Genomic DNA, 23407 nt, shown 5'->3' with positions numbered 1-23407 from the left:
CGGTACAGAAATATCTTGATCTTGCTTAAAAAAGATAACGCTAACTCCAATAGCACCCGTTTGGATCCTTTGTGCATTACTATTATATCTGAGCCACGATATTAAAAAAAAAAGGGGGGGGGGGGGGAGGCAAACAATCAATACCCATTAATACATTTTTCTAAAAAGATTATTTTAGACTAATGTTTGTTTGGCACAATGCAGAAGAAATTTGACCTATATCCTGATTTCCTGTTTCCCAATCCAAACAAGAACTGCAGTGGGAAAAGTATGACCAGGTTCAGGGTGTACAACATAAAGCAAGGGCTTTCAAGAAAGCGGGAAATGCTGCTAAGATCATCAGAAGGAGGTAAAATCTTCTTCATCCTATAGTGGCCATTACCAGAAAGTATAAAAATGTTATATTGTCCACGGCTGCAACTTGTCTTTAAAATAAGGGGTTAGAAGAGTCTCTGGAGTCTGTAGCCTCCTGGCTCTGAAACATGTAATCAGCCTAACACATGGACAGACACGGAGCAACTGCAAACGTTGATTTAGCTCTTTTCTTAGACTCTTGAACTAAAATTCAGAAAGTCATTAAATCTTGATGATCTGTCATTGTTAAATGTTAAATGACTCAAATGGAAAAAAAATAAGCCTTTCACCCCCATATACTAGCACATTTGATTGTGGAAGGCTCTTAGCTGGTCTAAATGGGATCAGGTCTCATACTGTGTGCCACAGGTGTTCAAACCCACAGGAGGCGATTGTTCCTAAAAGCCACGGGCTCGCTCTCTTCAAAAACAAGGGTGAGAACAAAAGCAGCAAAGATCTCGACTGTTTCACATTTTCAGGATGGAAACGCTGAACTTCACTAGTCATAACGGATATGTTAAATATTCAGATTCATTATTCATTTTTAGAAATAAAAAAATATATATATCCGCCGATATTTCTACATTAATTGTGTAATTTGTTCACAGAAGAACAACAAAATCAGCGTAGGTTCAAGTTTTGTTTGTTTTTCAATTGATCAAACCTGACAAGGCTTGAAAAGATGGCCTTCAAGAAGTCTCTAGAGGGCGTGGATGCGCTCTGGAAAGACTGGCACATCAAACAAGGCAGTTTTCTGCAGAAAACAAATCTCCTTTACTGCATTCACGACACTTGTAATATTTGCTTCTTTTTCCTCTCCGACAGGAACTTTTCACAAACTTTTAATTTGCCTTGAGGTAAATAAATAACTGAAGAGGAATTTTTATAGATAAAAAACACAAAAATATCTCAATTTCCACTCTCTTTAAAAATATCATTATAAGGAATACAACATGGATGCAACAGGATAGGGAGGAGCATCATATGGCGTTTTTATTTCTATTTAGTAGGGGTCTACTGCAACACTTAAATTCGGTCATAATAAACAGGAATTAAATAACCAAAATTGATTTGCTGGGCACATTTTTATGCACTAATGAGCTATGAAATAAGGTATAAAATATTAAGCAATTTTAAGTTGCCTCAGTACATCAGAAACATATATTTGAATTTTAGTCCAGATATTATTGGATAACTTCAAACACATAATAAAACAAAAAATAAAACAAACCTGACAGCAGCCATTTTGCATGTGGCATCCAGGTCCTGCCTGTAGTGCACAGATCATTCACTAGAGGGCAGAAGGCGTGTCATGCAACAGCTTCCTTAAGATAAACACTATTGATCGTGCTGATTTAAGAAACTATCAAATCAAATCTGATACAACTCACTGGCATAATTCTCAGGTAGTGGTTTGCCTAGTGTTGAACACTTTTGTCATTCAAAGGTGAAGAAAGCAATGGCAAAGCTCTTTGATTAAGCCATTTAATAACATCTTCCGTTCATATATCATCGCTTTAAACTAGATTTTCTTTGCTAACACGAAATACTGGCTAATACGATAGTCGGTTCAATAGCTTTGAGGCAGTCCCTCCTTGTGCACGCCAATGTCACACATCCATTTCTTGTTAACCACTAATAAATGCAAGAAGACAAATTGGCGCAAAGTTTATTTGTGAAACGTTCTCGTGACGGGAAAAACGTATATTTTGTAGCAGTCATACATATGAGTGAACTTGATGTCACTTGTAAAATTCAGTGCTCATGTGTGGAATGACAGGATGGGTTCAGTACAAACCCGAGGCCATAATTTGTTGTGCCACAGCATTAGTCTATAAAGCATTTTTCTGTTATTTGAAATCAGCATGATTATTATATTCTATTGTATAGCATTATGAAAGCCATCCACTATAAAATGAAAAGAAAGGAAAAAGCTTATTATGTTTGGCAATTTACTGGAGACAGAAAAGCTGCATGGGACATGTCGGGCAGGTTCAAAACATGAATCCAAAACCAGCGAGCTGCTCAGACAGACAGGCTCAACATGTGCGGGGTAGAAAGCCAATTGCAGAAATACCAGAGAGAACACCCAGAAAACGCATGCCTCAAAAATAACCACATAATTGAATCAGTACCTTTGTGAAAAAGCCTCAATAAAAGCCACATTGTGATCTTCCCAAACTGCTTTTCATGGTGCAGCTGCTAATAAGAAGCTACTGCTTGTATCAATACCGACGCACAAAGACACATAATCTGGTGTAAGTAGCACAAACTGCAGATGCCTAGGGAATGGAAATTGAAGTATTATTGTCTGATGAGATGTCTTTCATCCCCCTTACATCATGTTGTGGGAATCACTGAGGTGATTGCTCTGTATAGTCATGTAACAAGATTTCACAGCTCCCCTAGTCACCAAATGGAAATGGAAACTTTACGTTCTGCAGCGCAGAGTGAGAAGTAGATTCCTTCCTTTGTTGTTTAAAAGATGTCAGGGCCTTTCCTGGTCCAGTATCAAGTACACACACAATCCAGGTTTGTAGCTGCTCTCAAAAAAGACAGTTTTTATTTAGTTAGTTTGGGACTAGTAATATAAATCCCAGTTTGTTGACCAACATGAAGAGAAGTGAGGTATCAACTTGCAAATATAAAAATGTACAAATTTGTGGGAGGTACTAGTCATTTTGGGACTTGACTTACCTTCAAATTATGTCCAAATACAAAGCAGTAATAGAAAGAAAAAATGAAAAGAAATGTGTCTGGAAGCTACAATAATTTTATTTTAAATTGATTTAGGTGGAAGACTAAGAAAAATTATTAAGTATGGGCAGTTTTGTACATAATTAGTAGATCAACTTTTAACATTTTAAAATTACATTTAATATCACGATGACCTGCCACACTACCAAGACCAAACTGCACATTTGTTGCATCAGGTTACAAAGTACCGTTACAATATACTGCTGTGGAATCCTCCACATTTCCCCAACTGCGCAGTAGGACAGTATCAGTAGTCAGAGAGCAAAGTGAGTTCATTCACATTCTCCTGGTTTGACAGGGACTGATTTATTATCATTAGCAATAATGAAAGAAATATGCTGAAATTGTTACAGTATATCAGACATCAATTTTACTTTTGAGAACAACTGCAGACAATTCATTTTGGCAGTGCTAAAATGACAATGACATTGGGTCAGATGAGGGATGATTATACCCTCCAATTTAGTCTCACAACCTCGTTGTCTAGAATATATGCAGAGTGATCATCTCTGTGCTCCTTGAAAGACAGAGAAAAGGCCTTTTTGAACGCATTTGCTTTTAGACAAAAAAGAAATGACATGTTCGTGACACTTTTGGCTGCACACAGACGGGTGGTGCTGAAAATTAATGTGTTTTTTTTTCCCCAGCTGCACGGGACACAGATCAAAACCTGCCATAAGCTACAATAGGTGGTTAAATGACTCCGAATCTGAAATAATGCTCTAGATGAGGATGGCACAACCTCTGAGCTTTATCTGAGATGCACATAACAATCGCGTTTCCCTTTTTACTTGTGCTGATTCGATAAAACATTTAGAAAGTGCTTCAGATGGTGATGATATGCCAACTTTCAGGAGGATGAAAAAGACGACAACGTAAAGACTCGAAGCAGACCAAATATCACTCATTTGTAAAACGCATTATGACATTTTGCGGACGAGTTCAGCAGTCACCTATTATGATGGTAGGACGTTTTAGCTAATTAATAACCTCCTCACATAGGTACTGTGATGGATTCTATAACACAGAATGAGGACTGTGGCTGCTCTTTGAAATGTTCAATCATCAACTGTGTTGAGACTAAAAGTCACAAAAGTCACTGCTAATTGGAGGAGGCACGTGTGGCGCTCTGCGTGAATTTAGGCCGTTTCGGTGTTTTTTAGGAATATTCCCAGGGGAATCCCTAATGAACACGGTGCACATAAATCATATCCTAGTAGTCAAGTGTGTTAGTCATCCTTGTCTTTTCTAACACAAAAGGACACACTGGTCTTCAGTAGTTTAGTTCTTCTTGTCGATTGCAGCACAGTGTAACATAAAATTCATAAACTACTCTAATGCGATCTAGTGTGGGAGAAAACTATGCAATACTTTACACAAAGTGGGTAAAAACGGCCTAATTCAGCCAAATGTTGCTTGTGTATTATGCAACACACTGTGAACACTCCAAATTAAGTGATTTTATCAGTGCTTTAGCTGCAAATTACTGGCTTAATAACTGAACCATAAATAACCACTTAAATGCTCCCAGTAGCTGCATAAATTCAAACATTACAACACAACTGCTTTAGATACTCATTAAAAAGTACAGTAATTCAAATCAGTTTAATGCTTTGTGCAAATTACAATACATTTTACACCTATAATGTCCCGCAATGCAAATTAACAAAGACACATCACCAGTGATTAAACAGCCTACCTGCATATTTTGATTTTAAATGCTAGTAATACTGTAGTGCTTGCCATCTCTGTGTAACTACAATGTTATTTATATTTAAATACAAAATAACAAACCTTGTATGCTGTATTTAAACATGCCTAACATTCCTGAGCTTGTATTATCTTTGAATAATACCACTTTCCTCTGCCACAGTTGCCAGTCACGTATTTCAGATGTCATGCCAAATGCAGGAGTACCTATAAATGGCTGCTGGCTAGTGGTGGATGGACTCGGCAGGGTTTGGAGTTTTAGCATCTAGCTGCTGGTTAGGTTGGACACTTCCCAAATGGACCAATCTGTGGTAAATGGGGTTACACAGCGTCTTAGGTTGCAGATGGTATTTGAAAGCACACAGCCCGGCAATGCTTTTCCCCCCCATTTAGAAAAAAGGCTCGAACACACAAAAAAAGTAGGTTTGGGTGGTGTACAAGGTTGACATTAAGATGAAGGTGATTGTTAACACTCAGTCAGAGTTTGGAATCCATTCTCAATCCCGATCTCTGTGGAGACAATCATCCTCTAATAACAGTAATCTATCTCCTCGTTGGCCAAGACAATAGCTGTTCTGCAGGGGATGTAGACCTGAGAGAGAGAGAGAGAGAGACAGTGGCAGGGGAGAAAAGTGAGATGACAATTGAAGATTAATGATGTTAACAAGGTGTCTCAGTCATCCAGGTCACGGTATTCGTGCGTGTTTGAAAGAAGGCAGCTGGACTTCTTTAGGTTTATGAAGACATTTTGCCTCTCATCCAAGAGGCTTCTCTAGTTCTAAAACAAATGCCCTGAGGGTTGTTGACCTGCTATTAATTATGTGAGTCAGCACATGAGCACAAGAATGGACTATTCCCATGTGGGGACTCACACAATCACCTCCAAGGGGACAACCGCCACAAGGGGTTAAATATCTGGCACTCTGTCAGTTGTTTAAATGGTTAATGGACTGATTCTTATATGGCGTTTCTACTCTACTTGAGCACTAAAAGCACTTTATACAACATGTTATTCGCTCATTTACACAAGCATTTTTTGCTTTCTAACACCACTGCATGCATCAGGAAAAACTCTGGGTTCAGTATCTTGGGATCAAACCACCACGGGATGGGCTCACAGTGTTTAAGAACTAAAGAAGCTTCTTGCATGAGAGGCGAAACAACTTCACAAATATAAGTCCTTTCGCCTTTTTTTCAAGCACTACAAAGACTACATTGACATAACTAATAATAAGATCATCAATTATGAAGATTAATGAGTCTAAAGTTTTATCCTTTTCACGAGGGAGAAATCATGACTAGACATGGTAACCTCTCAAAATCAAGGATGACATAATGGCTAAAAAAAAAAAGATGAGTAGGATAAAGAAAAAAATAAATGCAAGGAGGATAATATGCAATTTTAAAATGATATATAAGGGAAAAAGTTGGTCTAAGACTACTCGGAGGATAATATATTTTAAGAATATTTAAAGTGTGACAGAATTGCAACTGCACAAAGACCTCTGGGTGGCAGTGGTGTCAGCGTATCTGCAATGACGAGAGGTGTCTTCAACTTCTTAAACATATCTCCATGAAGTGGTGGACTTCATCTGTCTAAAAACATAGAATTAAATTTGCATTCTATTCAAAGCATGTTCAGTGAACTGAACAATCTGCAAATGAGTAAACTTGCCAGAAGTGGAGGCACGCTCCTAGTTTTAATTTCTGAACTCTCTAATCAAGGCAGTAGCTGTGAGCTTCATCATCATCTCTAAACACTGGACTGTGAATCAATTGGAAATGTGTGATTCTGTAAAGATATAATGTAATTTCAAAAGAATCTTTGAGTTCATTGGGGTGAAGAAGAAAGAAGTCAGGGAAAAACAACAAACGGAAAAAAAAACGTGGCATGTCACATTCGTTATGTATATACATACACATATATAGTTCAAAAAGTAGCTAATAAAGTGTTTGATCAATCCTTTTGATACTCACAGTGTCATTTGGCAGCAGGAAGCTGCTGTGTACCATTAGTCATTTCAGATTTATGCCAAAGGAAAAGCCAAGCGGGCATAAATGATGCTATATTTCCCAACAGAAAACGAAAAAAGCCAGCAGAGCTGTAAACAATTCAATCACTCCCTGAACTCTTCAAGTCGCCCCTCAGCATCAGTGGATCTAAGCTTACTGTGGATGTGCTTCTCTGGCAACAGTTTGTCACCGAGGGAGTCATACAGCCAGGCGCTGAAACACTGACACAGACACTGGTGACTAATTAAACAGTCACAGTGGGAGAGTCTCCATATAGAAGCACCACAGAGAGAAGGAAAGGCAGAATGAATCACTGCACCTGTTTAGACAAAAGCTACCACTGCGTCTAACCTGGAATATGTCAACAGCTTTTATTTCCACCAAACAGACAGAAATAGTGACAAATTATAAATTAATCTGTGAAAAAAGGACCAGCAGATACGCTCAAGTGTTGGCACAGCAATTAGTGGAAGACATTCTAATTAACATATTACTCCTTGCAACGTTAGGCACATACATACTTGACATACTGTTTTGAACCCATCCACTAACACGGAGAGGCTAGATTGTGAAAAATAATTCCCTTTACAATATATATACATAGCTCCTGACTTATTCATTTATATCTATATTTCTATCTCATCAAACACAGGGCCAGCTGAACTAAACTACTAGGTACAAAATGAGGTGAAACCCTGTCCATGGAAGCAGAACCTTTTTTTTAAGGACAAAATCAAGTTTGCGTTATTAGACGTTATAGCATTTGCCAATCAAGGTAAGTATTAATAAAACTAGTTGTGAAAAAACACAATTTAATAACAGTGAGATAAAACAAACAAATTAGAATTTGGGAAAAAGGAAAACTGTTATCAAGTACTCACGTAATTAGCTAAAACATTGTGGAAATTACTGGAAGCATATTTAGTCTTTTGAAAACGCAGATTTTTCTATGCTTTTGCACCTTTCGTCCACACGTAAACGGCGTTTTTGGTCACTGAAAACGGAGATTTTTAAAAACTCCGGCCAGGGTGGTGTGCGCATTTTTTGACGTCACACTGTGCGCCACATTGTTTCGGTGAAATGAATTTCTACAATACTATTACTGTTAATTGTACTCTCTGCAGTGTTTAAATACTTACATATACACACACAGTTACTGTCCCTCCACGCATACAGCTCAGTTCTGCTTCTATGCCCCCGCTTTGTTTACTAATCCCCACGAGGCTTCTAGACTTCTGATTGGCCAACATTTCTGCACGGTTAGGAATATATCGCCACCTGTTGCTTTGGCATGTTCCTAGCAGCGTTTTTCTTCATTTCTGCCTTTACGTGTGGACGGGATTATTTTTTAAAACGAAAACGGAAAATCTCCGTTTTCAAAAATACCCGGGTACGTGTGGACGTAGCCTTTGTCAGTGTGATCAAATTTGTTACCACAACCAGTGTGATTAGGCTTTGGTTTGTATCTGAGTGACCTTCAACATGTGTTGTCTTTGTATTGGTACACATTTAAACCTCTGAATAATACACCCTAACAAATATCCTCCATATTAAAATAATTAGGAAAACTACAACTAAGACCGAAACTGATAAAAACTAAACATGAAATATTTTCAAACAATAACCAGACTGTCTGTGAATGTCACTGTTTGTTTGTATTACACAAACTAATGAGAATTAAAATCCACTAAGAATTTAAATAGGATCGCCCACGGCCATATCCAATACAAATTAATCTCATTCACCATCAATTGAAAGCTTTTTCAGGAGTATTATCATTGCATGGTCAGTATTAACCATGGACATAAAAAGCATGAAAATATGTGAACCCATGACAAGTGGCCATAAAAATGACAACTCTGACCTTGACCATGAGCACAATTTAGGTGAAGATCCATTAGATGTGTAAGTTTCAATAAAACTTCCGCACAATGAGGAGGAGTATCGATTCTTGTGAATTGTGGATGGATGCCTCACCGTGGCATGAGCTCATCGTTCTTTGCTGGATGAGCTAAAAATGGTCCTAAATGAGCAAACCCACTCAGGAAATTAGCTGAAACTCAACTGAACTCAACTGCAATGAAAAGAAAAACTTAAAATCACGTAAAAATAAAAACTAATAATGACACATGCAATATTTCCGCAAGTTGCAGATCATTGCAGCAATGTATAGGAAATGCCAATTGTGATCTTAGAATCACAACCACAAAGTCGCTGCTGTAGTCAGCAGTTGTTGCCAGATCAGGAAATGGTTACTGTAATGCAATAACTAATTTGATAATTTATTGTAGGTATGAACAGGGGTTAAAAACAAAATGTGATGAAAAGGACAAAGTGGTACACAATAGGAAACAATACACCATTTGTGAAATATTGTATTAGTAGGAAAAACAGCTTAGCTGTTTGTCCTTTCTTGACTTCTTCTGTATCATGAACTCTCTTGTATTGCCTTACACCAAGCTCACATATGAGAATTTGGATTTTATACTCCCTTGCAGAACTGAATGCAGCCTTTGGGCTAATACTAAATCTGATCAATGTTCAAACACACCGATAAAGGATTCATGAGCTGCTTCGCAGGAACATATCATCCACCTTGTCTCCAGACCCCAGCACCTAGGCTAGAGCACTGCCTGTCTATAGGCTCTCTGTGCACTTTAACTCCCCAGACATGTCTCTGTTTGGCTCACTTTACTCACTTAACAAGTATCAGCTCCCTGTAAACACTTGTGTACATGTTGGTTGTACTTCAGGCAAAGTCTAAGGATCTGACAGGATAACAAAACAAACCTGACTTGGATGGTTAATTGAAACTAAGACCTAAAGAACTATACCTGATTCGTTTTCAGCTGAGACACGATTTTGCAGGCCATTATTTTCAAAAGAATATCTTCAGCCGAGCCTCACAGTAAGCAGCATCATTTCTGAAAGACTGTTGTATCGATTTTTAGTACTTCAAAGATCATCACTTTTAAAAAAAACAAAAATATTGTTGCTCATAATTAAATATAATCCTTTTGATCATAGAGCTTACATTCCTAAAATTTCCAGTAACAAAAGGCCTCTGTCAAAAAAAAAAAAAAAAAAAAAAAAGCTTTGTGCTTTTTGTATTATTTTATTAGAATTTCCAAAACAATTGCAACCTGAAAGCATTCGGCTCTTATTATTAGATTAAAAACATGCCAGGTCTCTTCTGGATGTGAGATTTAAATCTCAATGAGATTTTTACCTGGGCAAACAAAGGATTAATAATATTAACGATAAAAATAAATGACACACGTCGAATAATCTCTAGAACCTTTACCTGAAATATCAAAAAGGCAGGACAAACTATTTGCTTGAAACAATCTTTGAATGAATTGTCCACCACACATTCACTGGACTCACTGGCCACTTAGTTAATTTTGAGAAGCGCCTTAATTCTATGTGGCATAGATTCAACAAAGTGCTGGAAACATTTCCTAAAGATTTTGGTTCATATTGACATGAAAGCATCACACAGTTGCTGCACCTCCATTACAGTATGTGAATCTCTTGTTTCGCCAAATACCAAAGATGCTCTATTGGATTGAGATCTAGTGACTTTGAAGTGCAATTTGAGTACAATGAACTAATTTTCACATTCAAGAAACCAGTTTAAACCAGTCGTAAAGTAATGGACATGATCAGCAACAACACTTAGGTAGGCTGGAGTGTTTAAACGGTGCTTAGTTGGTACTAGTGGATGCAAACGGTGCTAAAATGTGAAAAGTGGGCCTGATTATGTGAACTACTGTTTCCTTCTTATCAGCCTGATAGACCATTCTTTTCTGACCCCTGACATCCACAAGGCATTTGCACCCAGAGAACTGCTGCTTACTGGATATTTTCTGTTTTCAAGCCATTCTCTGTAAACCCTGGAGATGATTGTGTGGTAGATCAGCAGTTTCTGAAATACTCAGACCAGCACGTCAGGCACCAACAACCATGTCACACTCAGAGTTACTTACAATACCTTTCTGAACCTCAGCAGGCCACAATAAACGTGTCTACATGCCTAAATCCACCGAGTTACTGCCACGTGATTGGGTGATTAGATAAGCTGCCAGTGATACTTAGGGTTAAGGTTTTTATACACATGGCTGTGAGTAAAGATGGCTGAAGTTCCTCCACAGTTCATGTAATATGTTCAAAATCAGTAACGCTGAGCTGAGAGTCTGGTCTCAAAGTACATGTTCAATGGTACAGTTCAGAAAAATATACTGACCAAAGTGTACTAGTGTGAGCTTGTCTTTTAAAGTTTATATATATGTAAAAGTGTTAAGTGGGTGCCCTTATGTCATGTCACAGTTTTTGTCTGTTAGTTCACACTTCATGCTCATCAGCATCAGGTGTTAGATCTCACTGATAGAAATGTACATCTTTTGATCATTTGCCACAAGCTCGCTATTTTCTCTTACTTTCTTTTTCATTTCAGCTTAATTTCTTTTTGTGAAGCTGTCAAAGAAGACATCCCCTTTGAAGCACATGAAGTTTATCAAAAGGTTCTGATGCAGCTAATTATTCACCAGCCTTTCTTAGCATTACATATTTGACATTATAACACTCAAACAAAACTATATGTGTGACACGTACTCTAAGGGGGCCACCTAAAATAAGCTTCCCCTCTCTGAGACATTTTATTCTGTGACTATTTAAAATTTGTCTCGCTAAATGAATAAACTCTAAATGTTGAACAGCAGTAGTTCTTGATGTATGCAATTCCCATAAAAAGCCTGCCGAGGATACCGGGGTGTCAATTTTTTTTTTTTTTTTTATCCACATAAGGAGAACAAAGCATTTTTTAAAATCATTTTTTATTCAGCTTCATGGCAAGCTGTTCTAACATTCACTCTTCTCACATAGTGGATAAAATTAAATACAGCTGAATACAAACACACACACGCGGGTGCACACACAACATTAAAGATGTCCCACATGTGAAACAAAGAAGTACTTTTATATTCAGTGATAAATATGTGCCATTTAAATATGCACAGTTTAAACATACAGTACTGTGGAAAGGTTTTAAGAGCTTGTGAAAGAAAATCTTGTTACATGATGGTGATTTTAAAATGTAAAGACGCTATGGATAGTATTTATTTATCATCTAAATTCATCTATACTCTTGCAAGATGTATGGTATTGTATGGTATAGGACAAGTAAGTCCTAAATAGAGATGGATGTAGGTGCCATGTCTTTTCATGAGTTGAGATCAGAGCTGTGGGTCATGCCGTTGCAGGGTACAGTCTTTTCTCTAAAAGTAGCTCTTTATGATTCTGTCTGACATTATGGTGATGCTGCCAAATTCTGTCTGCAGAATGAATCAGTAAGAGACTTCCTTCACAGTATTGCTTGTTGCACAAAATTTTTGGTTTGCAAAAAGCCAAAAGGCTTCACTGTTTCCTTGAGGGACTGCTCCTTTAGAGCACTTTCTAGCCTTTTGGTGGACAAAGCAAATTTATTTGTTTCCACATCAGAGGAATAGCCTCTTGGAAACAATTCTCCTATAAAGACTGGTTCTGATCCTGACTGTAGTTGTGAGGTGATGGCAATCTTACACAGTTTTGAAAGAAATGCACTTAACCTGGCTAATGGTTCTGGTCGTCGTCCTTGCCTGTTTCTTTGTGCCTAAGCAGAAGAGATTGGAAAGCACATCTAGAAATGGCTTATCTCCTATTACCTTTCAGTAAAGCTCTCCCTAAAAATGTTTGTTTGCATGCATGGTCATTTTTTTTTTCCACTTAATGAGTTTGGTTCAAGATGGCATATAACTATGTCACTTGCAAATATAGTATATGATGAAAATGCAAAAGGGGTCACTTTTGTAAGTAATTAAATAATTCAGACAAGACTGAAAGCGCTAAAAAGATGCTGGATGACAAGTGTCCAGGAGCAGATTTGTAAACACAGGGTATTACAGCCACATGGTGCTTGCCACAGCCTAACATGTTACCAGGATGCAAAAGCCTCTGCTAGCTTAATCCAATTATGTGCATTCTCAGTCTGAGGTGTGATGCGTTCTTGGAGGATATGAGAGTTTATTATCACACTGTAACGAGGAAGCTGGAGAACTGACAGACCCATTAAAAAGACAGGAGAAAAGAAGTTTGTGCAGACTTTGAAAGCAAAAGTTGTTAAATAAAACATGGATGGTGTGGGCACCTCTCGCAGCCCCCGCAGAGGCTCTTGTCTGATTATTCTTGTCATAACCAGGTAGGTGTGAGGAGGAGGAGGAGAAAAGCATCTTTATGCAAGACTACAGTCTCGCTGTGCAATCTCCACGAAGGAGCCTATAAAGCATATACAGTATGTACAGAAGGGTCCCCGCTTGCCTTCTTCCTCCCTCTCTGTCGGCTCCATTCCTCTCACTTCCTGTCGTTCCCCATTAATCTATGATGGTGCCAAAATTAGCAGATGACTTGTTAACTAAACTTCACATTTTGGCCAAGAGGGATGTGGGTGAAGCAGCAGTGTTTGAATTAATAAGAGTTAGAAAAGATTTAAGAGATTGTGGAATTTGCGTCCTTAACTGATGAAACCTAAGTTAATACGACGGAGGATCAGTGTCTGCATGAAAGAAGAAGAGGCTTTTAAACTGGGGTCGACAGAATCTTAAATAAAACTGAATTGATGCTCTTAATAGCAGTGTGAGCTTTGCCAAACATATTTTTGATGCATTAAAGTGCGCCGTCCAACTCTTAATATAGAGTAATATCCTCTATCCATTAACGGCAACGCTTTCAGTATTGATCTGAAGAAGTTCAAGTTGAGTTCAGATACACAAACACCTCATCAGGTGCTACGTCAACTCTGGTACCAAATGAAACGACTTAAGTACCGCCTCAAAACGTTTAATCTAATAAACACACTGAAAAACAAAAACAGGAGGAGATGATGACTCTGCAGACCACCTCAGAGACATCACTGTCCTTGTGCATTAATTGAAATCATTAACATAAGATGTAGCATGCAATCCATCTGCGCTGATCCTCACTAATTCATTCCTGACTTTATTAATAAACATCTTATTGGCTTTCAGCATTTTAATAAAAAAATAAATAAACTGGGAAAAAAGGGGGGACGTAAACAAGAGGAAGATCCTCAAGCACTCTGCTTAAAATGCATATCAGGGTTTCTTTCTATATTTCAAGGACAGACTTATTTCATGGTATTAGCCTTAAGCAGTCCTCCTGATGGAAGCCCAGTGCTTCATTCTCCCAGATATTTTTCTTCCCTCCATGATGCCATGCAAGCTTAAGCGGTGTGCACATGAAAAGGTAAGTTCTAGCACTATGAATAATGCACATTGTTTGCTGTGAAATGTGAAAGGAGCTGTAGATATCAGATTCACATAACGTTCAATGACTCCAGGATAACTGCCAGCATGAGCGGAGTGAACGCATAGAAGCCAAATATGATATGCACAAAACAAAATGTAGCACTGTGGAGGCCACAAACAATGGGAGCAAGCCCCTGGTAGAGGCACAGTTTTTTTAATGTCGTAATATATTTTCTTGATATTGTATTAAATATTGTATTAAAAAATAATAATCCTAATGAACCAGATACTAAATTATACTGCTGTTGTTAAGCTGAGAGTCCCAGACCAGGGAGACCATGGCTTTTTGCCAGAACAAGCAGCCCTCTTTCATCCCAGCACACTTAAACCTCATTAGAAAGGCTTCGAAAGATCCTCTCACTACAAAACCCATTTCAGGCTAATTAAAATGATTTGTGAAATTAAACATAAAGCATAAAAGGACCAAACATGAATACACAGACAGCTTTTTCAACACATTTTGTGAGCAATTAACAAAATGTGATTAATGTGAAAAAAAAAAGAAACGCAACCGACAGAGAACCAAAAAAACCACCAACAATGCGGGTAATTTATATCACTTTATAGTTTTACAGTTCTTTTGTTTTTTAAAAAACCCTAATGATAACTTTTATGTTATAAACTATTGTAAACACTCAAAAGCAATTTTACCCCAATGACCATTCTAGGAGTAGCTGACATTTGAGACATTTGACATTCTGGAGCTGTCAATGTCCCAGTGCATACACCCCTCCAGAAAATGAAGAAAGCTCATGCCATTGACACCTTAGTTTTTAAATCAAACCTTAGTTATAAAAGGATCCAAGATGAATTCAATGTATTTGAAAGCTGGTATGAAACCCCACTCTCCCCCCGAAAGAAGCAAAAAAACCAAAAACACAGCACATTCATTCAACTTAGTTTTGATTTATGCATTTCACCTCTGCCCCACCTGCAGTGGCTGCAGTGGGGCCTGCCCCCCGTGTGTGTACCACAGTACTAGAGTGTGAAAATTAGCTAGTAGTAATAGGACTTTTCCATGGTGGATAAATGGTAGATTTTTAACTTCCGTTTGTGAACGTGGTGATAAAACTGTGTTCTATGGATATCAGAAATCTTCCTGAGCGCACGCACTGACTTCCATAACAGAACTGTGTCCACTTTCAAGAGGGCCGAAACATCTCAAACATTCAGTGCAGGTTTTCAGCGTTGTCCCTTAAATACAGAGATGTTTTAATAACTAGAACACACCCATGCTCCAGTATTGTGTGGCATGTTCATGATGACAAAAACTGATATACTTAATCACATTACAAAAAAAATAAAAGTAATTACCGTAATTGTCGGGCTATAAGCCGCTACTTTTTGCACAAGCTTTGAACCCTGCGGCTTTTAGTCAGGTGCGGCTTTTCTATGGATTGTCCATGATTTTTGTGATATCGTAAGACGATTTGTTTCGTTTGTTCCGCTGTTGTACAGCACTACGTTGCCTGGCGGAAGGGCATGTGATCAGACACACAGTATCGGGGTTCGAGAGTGGTATGTTGGTCACATGTCCATCCGCCAGGAAACATAGTGCTGTACAAGTAGCGCGAAAAACAAACTTCAAAGTAGCGCTACGCGTTCAGCGGGAGGCGTGGATGACAAGCAGCGATAAACTTGCGAAAAGCAAGTTATGCTCAACTCCACCGGTGGAATCTGACAGCGTGGAAAAGTGTGAAAACATCCACGATCACCAACGGAGGATCGTGGTGAGTGTTCGACTCTGACACTGACAACGAGGATTTGTTTGGTTTTGAAAGTGACAACGAAGGAGAGAAGTTGAGAGTGGAGGACGAAGCCATTCTGAGCCTGTTCGTATCCGACACTGGAGAAGAGGACTTTGGTGGTTTTAGTGCGTAGGAAGAAGAGAAAGATGGTGGTGAATGACTGACTTTTCTTCTTGTTAAAGCCGTGTCACTGCACCTGAGCCTAAAAGGTAGTCCGAATCTATTTTTCTGGTGTGCTGTAGGTTATTGTTATGTACTACATTTGTTACTCATTTATGAAGCACAGTACATGTTTCGTACTTGTAATTACCGCTACTTGTACATATACCTAAAAAGTTATGCAAATATGTACCCATAACTTGTTTTTCAAAATATTAATAAAGGTGATGTGTCTCCAAACAGCCATCTCTTTCCTGACAATTCCCTTTGTGCATATTCTCTTACATATGATAAGTCAACGTTGAAACACCTGCGGCTTTTAGTCAGGTGTGGCTAATGTATGTACAAAACAGGATTTTCCCCTGATTTTAGCTTGTGCGGCTAATATTCAGGTGCGCTTTGTAGTCCGGGAAATACGGTATGTAAGGGCTAGTAAATTGTTTATATGGTCAAAATTTTAACACCATTTTAACCTGTTGCTAGGTTGGTGTGAGGCAACACCCAACGCCCACTGCTGATGTCAGAACACCTGATAAAGATAAAAACCTTTACGGGCCTAACACGTAACTGTGTGCCAAGTTTAGTTGCTCAACTCATGATTGTGTCAGAGTTGGTAGCAAAAGAAAAAAAGAAACAAAGACAGAGATTTTGTGTATTATTGTAAGATATAATAGAGAGGAGATAAAGAAATTCAGGAGGTGAAGTCTTTCAGCCCAAATATCACCCCACCCCCTTCTTTATTTAACGTGCTTTACACTATTGACTTTCACATCTAGAGAGAGCTTAAATGATCAGCACATTCTTCTCTTTCCCACATTTCACATAGAGTCCCAATTTTAACAAAATTGCACTTTTGTAATATTTCTTATACTTTTCTAATAAAAGGAACTATGACAAGTGACTTTGTATTGCTACAGGCTAAATTAATTTGGTAACAACAAGAAGAAAGAAAAATGTTTGTCAAAAGTTTTAATCCTTCATTTCTATTTGTAGAGCTCTCTTATCACCACCCACTACTCCTTTTGATGTTTTGCAGCTGTGGGCAACTTCTCCATTAGCCTACATATGTGCACTGCATTGTGGGACAATGGTGTCCATCAACAGTACACTCAACAGTGATTTAGTATGCACGCTGACATTTTTGAGCAATGCTTAATTTTGTCGCTTTTTCAGCACGGACAACCTCAAAAGCATGTTAATAGTATGCTGAATGGGATGGTGATACAGCATGGGTTATTTGAAAGGTGGTGTAGAGAGTGGACTCTAAAATACAACAGCCCTGGATTTTCAATTGTAGAATACTTTACATTTAAATATAATGACATTCAACAAAAGATAACCTTTTATAAGTCGCAGAATGTGATGCCGTGGGTATTTACCTGGATGGAGTTAGAGCGGCCATTAAAGGGCTCGGCCTGTGTGAAGAACTCCGTGTTGTGGTCCAGCCGTCCGTGACCTCCATACTGAGCCGCATCTGAATCCAGCTTGATTTTGTATCTGGCAAAGATTGAGGTTAAGGCGCAATAGCAGTGGGAAACTAGCTTATGAGATTGAAGACCTAAGAAGTGCAGAAGGAGTTTTAGCACTAGTGCTTTTGGTGTGCAGATTTGGTTTAGCAGTGCTCAGCTGGTTTATACTCATTGAAATCCTCACATCCATCAGCATTCATCTCCTCCTCGCGGCACAGCACAGCGACAGTGCGGAGCCCAACTACACGAGGAGAACGCTGCCTGAAATTAACATAAATAGAGAAGCGATTCAGCCATGGCTCAACCATCCAGCCTGACAGTCTAATTTATCTAATTCACTGCATAAATAATGAATTTAATCAGAAAAAGTGATCCAAATGAGTGACAACAGATACAGATGAGAGATCATAAAAAATACTCTCTCCTCCTCTAGGGTTTGTTCACATTTTGTTGTTTTACAACTTGACAAGAGACAAGACTGATTTAAGTCAAGTACTCGGCAAATCACCGCAGACTCATTGAAATATATCTAAATAACACTGAGTTAGCCAAGTCGTTGAGCTCCCTCAAGTTGGTATTTAGCAGATGTACAAGAGGCTACTTGTCTAAATTTGCTACTAACAAATACCGTACTGAACACTGCAACCTGTTCTGTTTTTTAGTATACAAACACTGTATGTGGAAGATAAACTTTATCTTTTATTCTTTTGTACACTGACATTAAGTCTTTATCAGGTGAGGAATCAGAGAGGGTGAGGAGATGTTGTGTTTTACTGCACTAAGACAGCAAAGTAAACCTCAGATTTCCTTAAAGAAATAGTCAAGAGGAAAACTGCAGGTAGTGTACGTATGGATGGTTGAAAGGTGAGGATAATCCTTTACCTTCCTTCTGTGCTGTCCTTGTACAAAAGGACTCAAACTTTTTTGGGCTGAATTATTGCAGCTGCTTAAACTTGGTCATCAATAAATCTGCATGCTCTTTAAAACAAAGAAATATGGAAGGATAGTGGATGAAATACAATATGCAAGTCTTTCTATGTGCTCTAGTGAGCATTTCAGTATTTACTTCAGCAGATAGTCACCTTTGTAGGGAATACATGCTACAACATTAAACTGATTACATGCATAATTATGCCCTTCAGCTGAAGCAAATGTAGAACTAACGTCTGATGTGATATTAAAATTGTTAAGAGCCAGAATCAATCCTCCATGACTTTTAGAAAACGCCTCCTTTCTTTCTTAAACTACTTGACATGAGCATGTTGTTACTTGACAAAAAAAAGGATGGGTGTCAGCATCAGTTGCAGGGCTGTTATTAATGTCAGAGAAAATATTTTAATACTTTAAAAGCTAGATTTAAAAAATGAAAGAAAGTGCACTTTGGTAAACATGCATGAATAAATAAAATATACAATACTTTAGTCCCCCTTAATTTCTATATATTTTGCTTGCAACAAGACAAACTTTCTTGTAAGTTTTTAAAGTGTTCTTGAACACCTTGCACCTGATCATTTTCAGTGGGAAGATGTTTTTGCCTGTTGAATTACTTGAACTGATGAATTATTCAAATGGGTACCTAACTCAAGGGATGGACCACTGTTGTATCTACACATAACAGATAACTTAAAAAGGGCCAATACTAAATTGTATCTTTAGACACCTTTTCACTTGCAGCTCATTCCTTTTCTCTGAATCTGAATGCCAAAGACAACATAGTTTGACAGGCATAAAATAGCTCTTTTTGCACCAACAAGGTAATTCCTAAAGTGTCACTTGCTGAAAACAGCATACTTGTCCATGTCCTTGAAAAAATAAAGGACATTGGACAAGTAGAGAACAAAAAGAACAGGCAGGCCTACAAAACTGTCTACAGCAGATGAACAGTTTCTGAAAGCCATATCCTTCAGAAATAGGGAAATAAATCCAGCTAAGATTTGACACAGGACCTGAGAGATACATCTGGCCTTTTAGTTTATCCGTCTACTTTTCACTGAAGTGTCATCAGAAATGGTTTCAATGGAAGGGTGGCTGTCAAAAAAACATTCTTAAGGGAATAGGGAGAGAGAGGCTAAAGTATGCCAAACTACAGAAGTTGCCAGAAGTGGCAGCAGGTCTTAAGTGATAAGTCAAAATTTGTAATTTTTGGTTCAAATCATCATCAGTAGTACTGTGGGACTGCATTTCAGCTGTTTGAGGTCTTGTCAAAGTCTATGTAGTTATAAATGCAGGAATGAGTTTGAACCAACATGGAATATCATTTGCAAAGTGTCTGATTGGCAACAGCTACATTTTTTTTAGCATGATAATGATCCTAAATACACTGCCAATACAATCATATCAGGATACAAAAACACACAATGGAATACTACAGTCACTGATTGGCCTCCCCGGATCTCTACATTAACCTCCTAAGACCCGAACTCTTCCACGGCATGCATTTTTAATTTCTCTTTGATATTTGGGCTGATTGGAGCCCAAGAACGTCAAAACAAAGAATTACCAGATTTTTTTTTTTTTTTTTTACCTTATTTTTGTTTTTAAGAAAAATAAGAGCCACATATGAGGATATTTGTTTAAAATTGTGATAGAACAGTAGCAGTATAATGTCCTCCTAAGTGGATATCAGGCCCTTGTAAAGCAAGGATGCCAGGTCCTAGGAGGTTAAAGCAGTGTTGGATCATTGTGATAGAGAGCTGAACAAAAGACAGGCATCATTAAAAGAATAGCTTTGAAAGTCCTAGAAACCTGTTAAACTATTCCTGAGGACTACTTAAAGAAATTGCAAGAAAGCTTGCCTAAGAATATTCAGGCTGCCTTGAGGAATACCAATGGTCCTACCAAATATTGACTTTCATGCTCCACTCAACCCATTTTCAAATCAATTCAATTGTATTTATACAGTGCCAAATCACAACAATATAATATAATTTATATTGTAAGGTAGACACTACAATCACGCATACGGAGAAAAACCCAACGACCATATGACCCCCTATGAGCAAGCACTTTGGCGACAGTGGGAAGGGAAAACTCCCTTTTAATAGGAAGAAACCTCCGGCAGAACCAGGCTCAGTTAGGAGCGAGGCCATCTGCTGTGACCGGTTGGGGTGAGAGAAGAAAGACAGGATAAAAGACAGGCTGTGGAAGAGAGCCACTGATGAATAACAAGTATGATTCAGTGCAGAGAGGTCTATTAACACATAGTGAGTGATTCCTATCAAAATATAAAATGAGGGGTGACCCAAGACTTTTGCAAAGTACTGTGCTTCTAATTTAAAAACTTCCCAACATGCAAAGGTTAGCCTTACTCTTACCAGCCAGAAATCCTTAGTAGCTGCCATGTCTACCCTGATTCTCCATGCATAATGTAAACACCCGTAAACATCTGTGCATATTATTGTGTATCGCAGGGTTGGTAGCTATAAAGATTGGTACTATAGGGAAGGGAAAAAAAACAGGACAACGGGATAAACATGTAAACAGCCCCCTAATTGGCTGGCTGAATAATCACCTTATCTACCTGTAGGCGACATTCCTGAGTTTAAGCATGATCCTCAAACGCTGCCTCATTCTGCCCAAGACACTGGAAAATTCTGCTTTTGCTGTCTGCTTTGATAGTGATGATTAAAAAGAAGCTCTCCTCTGTGCATTGTTTTTGCTCAAGAGAAAGATCCCTTCCTCCACACCTTCTCTGCTCAACTTGCCACTATGGTGATTTATTGACAGAGCAAATTCATTTTGCAATAGAAGCTTTGCAATACCTATCGAAAAAACAGACATATTCTCTCAGGCATTATAATGCGCCCGGGAAACTAAGATACGTGATGTGAAGTGTGAAAGTTTAATCTTTCTAATACAAATAACACCAAAAAACTTCCCAACTGAGTGAATGTAATAAGGATGTGAACTGTAAATATTCCACTAGCATGTTTCAAAACTGAGTTGGAGTGCAAGCAGCACTGCAGTACTCCTTCCTTTATATACACATACAAAATTACATACACACACACACAGCACAGTGTGTATGCTGAAAATACACAGTTGAAGTAATTCACAGTTCCCTGGCAAAGTTCTCTGAAAGGAAGTGAAAACTGGCACAAATTGGTAGTTGGATGCTTTGAGCGATTACATCTTTGTTAGTGGCTACAGATGGCTGCAACAACAGCTTACAGTATTTTAATCAATACAGCCTCTGTGAATAAAGGAGAAGATTAAAGAACACAATCAATTTTGCCCAATGAGCAGAAAGGCAGTCTGAAGCTAGATGATTCGAATCATTGATGACCTGAAAACAATCTCGCCATGGCCACGATTGCAGACCAAGCTACCACTTAGTTTCTCCATCAACTCGTCTTTTTTTCCCCCCAGGCCATATGAAAGTAATAGCACCCTGGCGAGGGTAAACAAGAGCTGAGCAAGCTGCATGTGCACATCTGAAGAATGCGGCATGGCCTTGTAAGCCTTCTAAATAGTGTATCTAGCCTTTTCAGAGTCGATTTTTACCCTGCTTGCTGCTCAGCTGGTGTAAGTTTCATCAGAGTGGAAGAAATTATTCCTTTGTGACCGAAAGTGTTGAGGCAGCTCGAGCCAACTAGCAGCTGAAAGCCAATCTGATGCAAAGTAGAAGCTTTAAAGAATATTGCTATAAAATAGATAAAAATCATAAATTATGTTTAAATTTGATGACTACGTACTAAAAAAACAAAAAACAAAAACATGGCGCTTAAAAGTTTGTTTAAAGAGTCTCTAGTTTTGTACTTTTTTGAATCATTTACTTTCATTTTTAAACTTGGGGGTTATCCAAAACATTTGTCACACTTTTAATAAAGTGACAAAGATTTATTTTTTCATTCTTAAGTTATCATTATATATAAAAGAAATGTCTATTACACATTTGGAGAGAAAATACGCTGTTCCCAAGGGCTTTGAAGCATAGGATTGTTTAAAATTTAAAGAAAACATCATTTTTGTACTCAAATATTATTAATCTCCCTTCATATTCTATGGTTCATTTAGAACCATAGAACATAATTATTACCTAAACTAACACTCGGGTCATGTACTGAACTCTGGGATCACCTTGTAAATTGTACATTTTTAGAGTTTAGTCTTTACAATAAAATACTTTATATACTGAACAGGAAAGTCATTGATTCTGGATGACTGAACTGTCTAACTGGACTTTATGAACATCTTAAATAAGTGTGGTCAACTGACAAGTGCAGTAGGTAGGTGACTTATGTATTCCTGTCAGTGTATCCCTTACTGTGAACTGTACCCGAAAAGGTTGCAGGATAAAACCATAGTACATGTTACAGAGGTTTAGTGGGATGCAGATGGAATGTAGTTTATTTTCCTTATAGTTGTAAACAATTTATTCAAACTGCTTGGCTTGTTTATAGCCTCTCTTATCACCTGGCTGCTCACATTTCTTGCCTCAGTATACCTTTGATAGTAATCAGTATGTTTCCAGAACTCAAGGATTACCTTATTGAGTACAATGTTATCATAAATATGAGAAATGATGGCCAACACCACAAGAATAAAACCAGAGGATTTAATTTTCTTTTAATGTCTGAAATAAAGAAGCTCCTCTATCTGTCTACACCATTTGAACATCTTCTGGAATCAGAGATTAAGCCGCCAGACTGATGAGGATGTCTGTGGATGATATCCGTTAGAGTTACAACCTAATGGAATACCACACAGCCACATCGCCATTTATCTTAAAGCAGTCTGCAGAGAGCTGCATTAAAAAGAAATAGATGTATAGTTCATTTTTTCAGAAACCTTACCTGGAATATTATAGATAACATCAGAGCACGTTATTTTCGCT

The 23407-nt window shown here is 38.1% G+C and overlaps 1 protein-coding gene across 2 annotated transcripts in view; it reads right to left on the bottom strand.

Annotated features, from left to right (window-relative positions):
* Positions 1-3398: 3398 nt before the first annotated feature.
* Positions 3399-23407, bottom strand: part of gbe1b (glucan (1,4-alpha-), branching enzyme 1b) — a 114804-nt gene continuing 94795 nt past the window's right edge. For both annotated transcript variants that reach the window (XM_085131393.1, XM_085131392.1), the window contains 2 exons: positions 17482-17599; positions 3399-5413 (listed from right to left, as the gene is read on the bottom strand). In XM_085131393.1, the coding sequence (XP_084987519.1) occupies positions 5351-5413; positions 17482-17599 (181 nt within the window). In that variant the 3' untranslated portion in view covers positions 3399-5350. The remainder of the gene's footprint in view (positions 5414-17481; positions 17600-23407) is intronic.

The sequence above is a fragment of the Neolamprologus multifasciatus genome, chromosome 14 (genome assembly GCF_963576455.1).
Source record: "Neolamprologus multifasciatus chromosome 14, fNeoMul1.2, whole genome shotgun sequence".
NCBI lineage: Eukaryota > Metazoa > Chordata > Actinopteri > Cichliformes > Cichlidae > Neolamprologus > Neolamprologus multifasciatus.
This window is presented reverse-complemented; position numbering and strand designations above follow the sequence as displayed.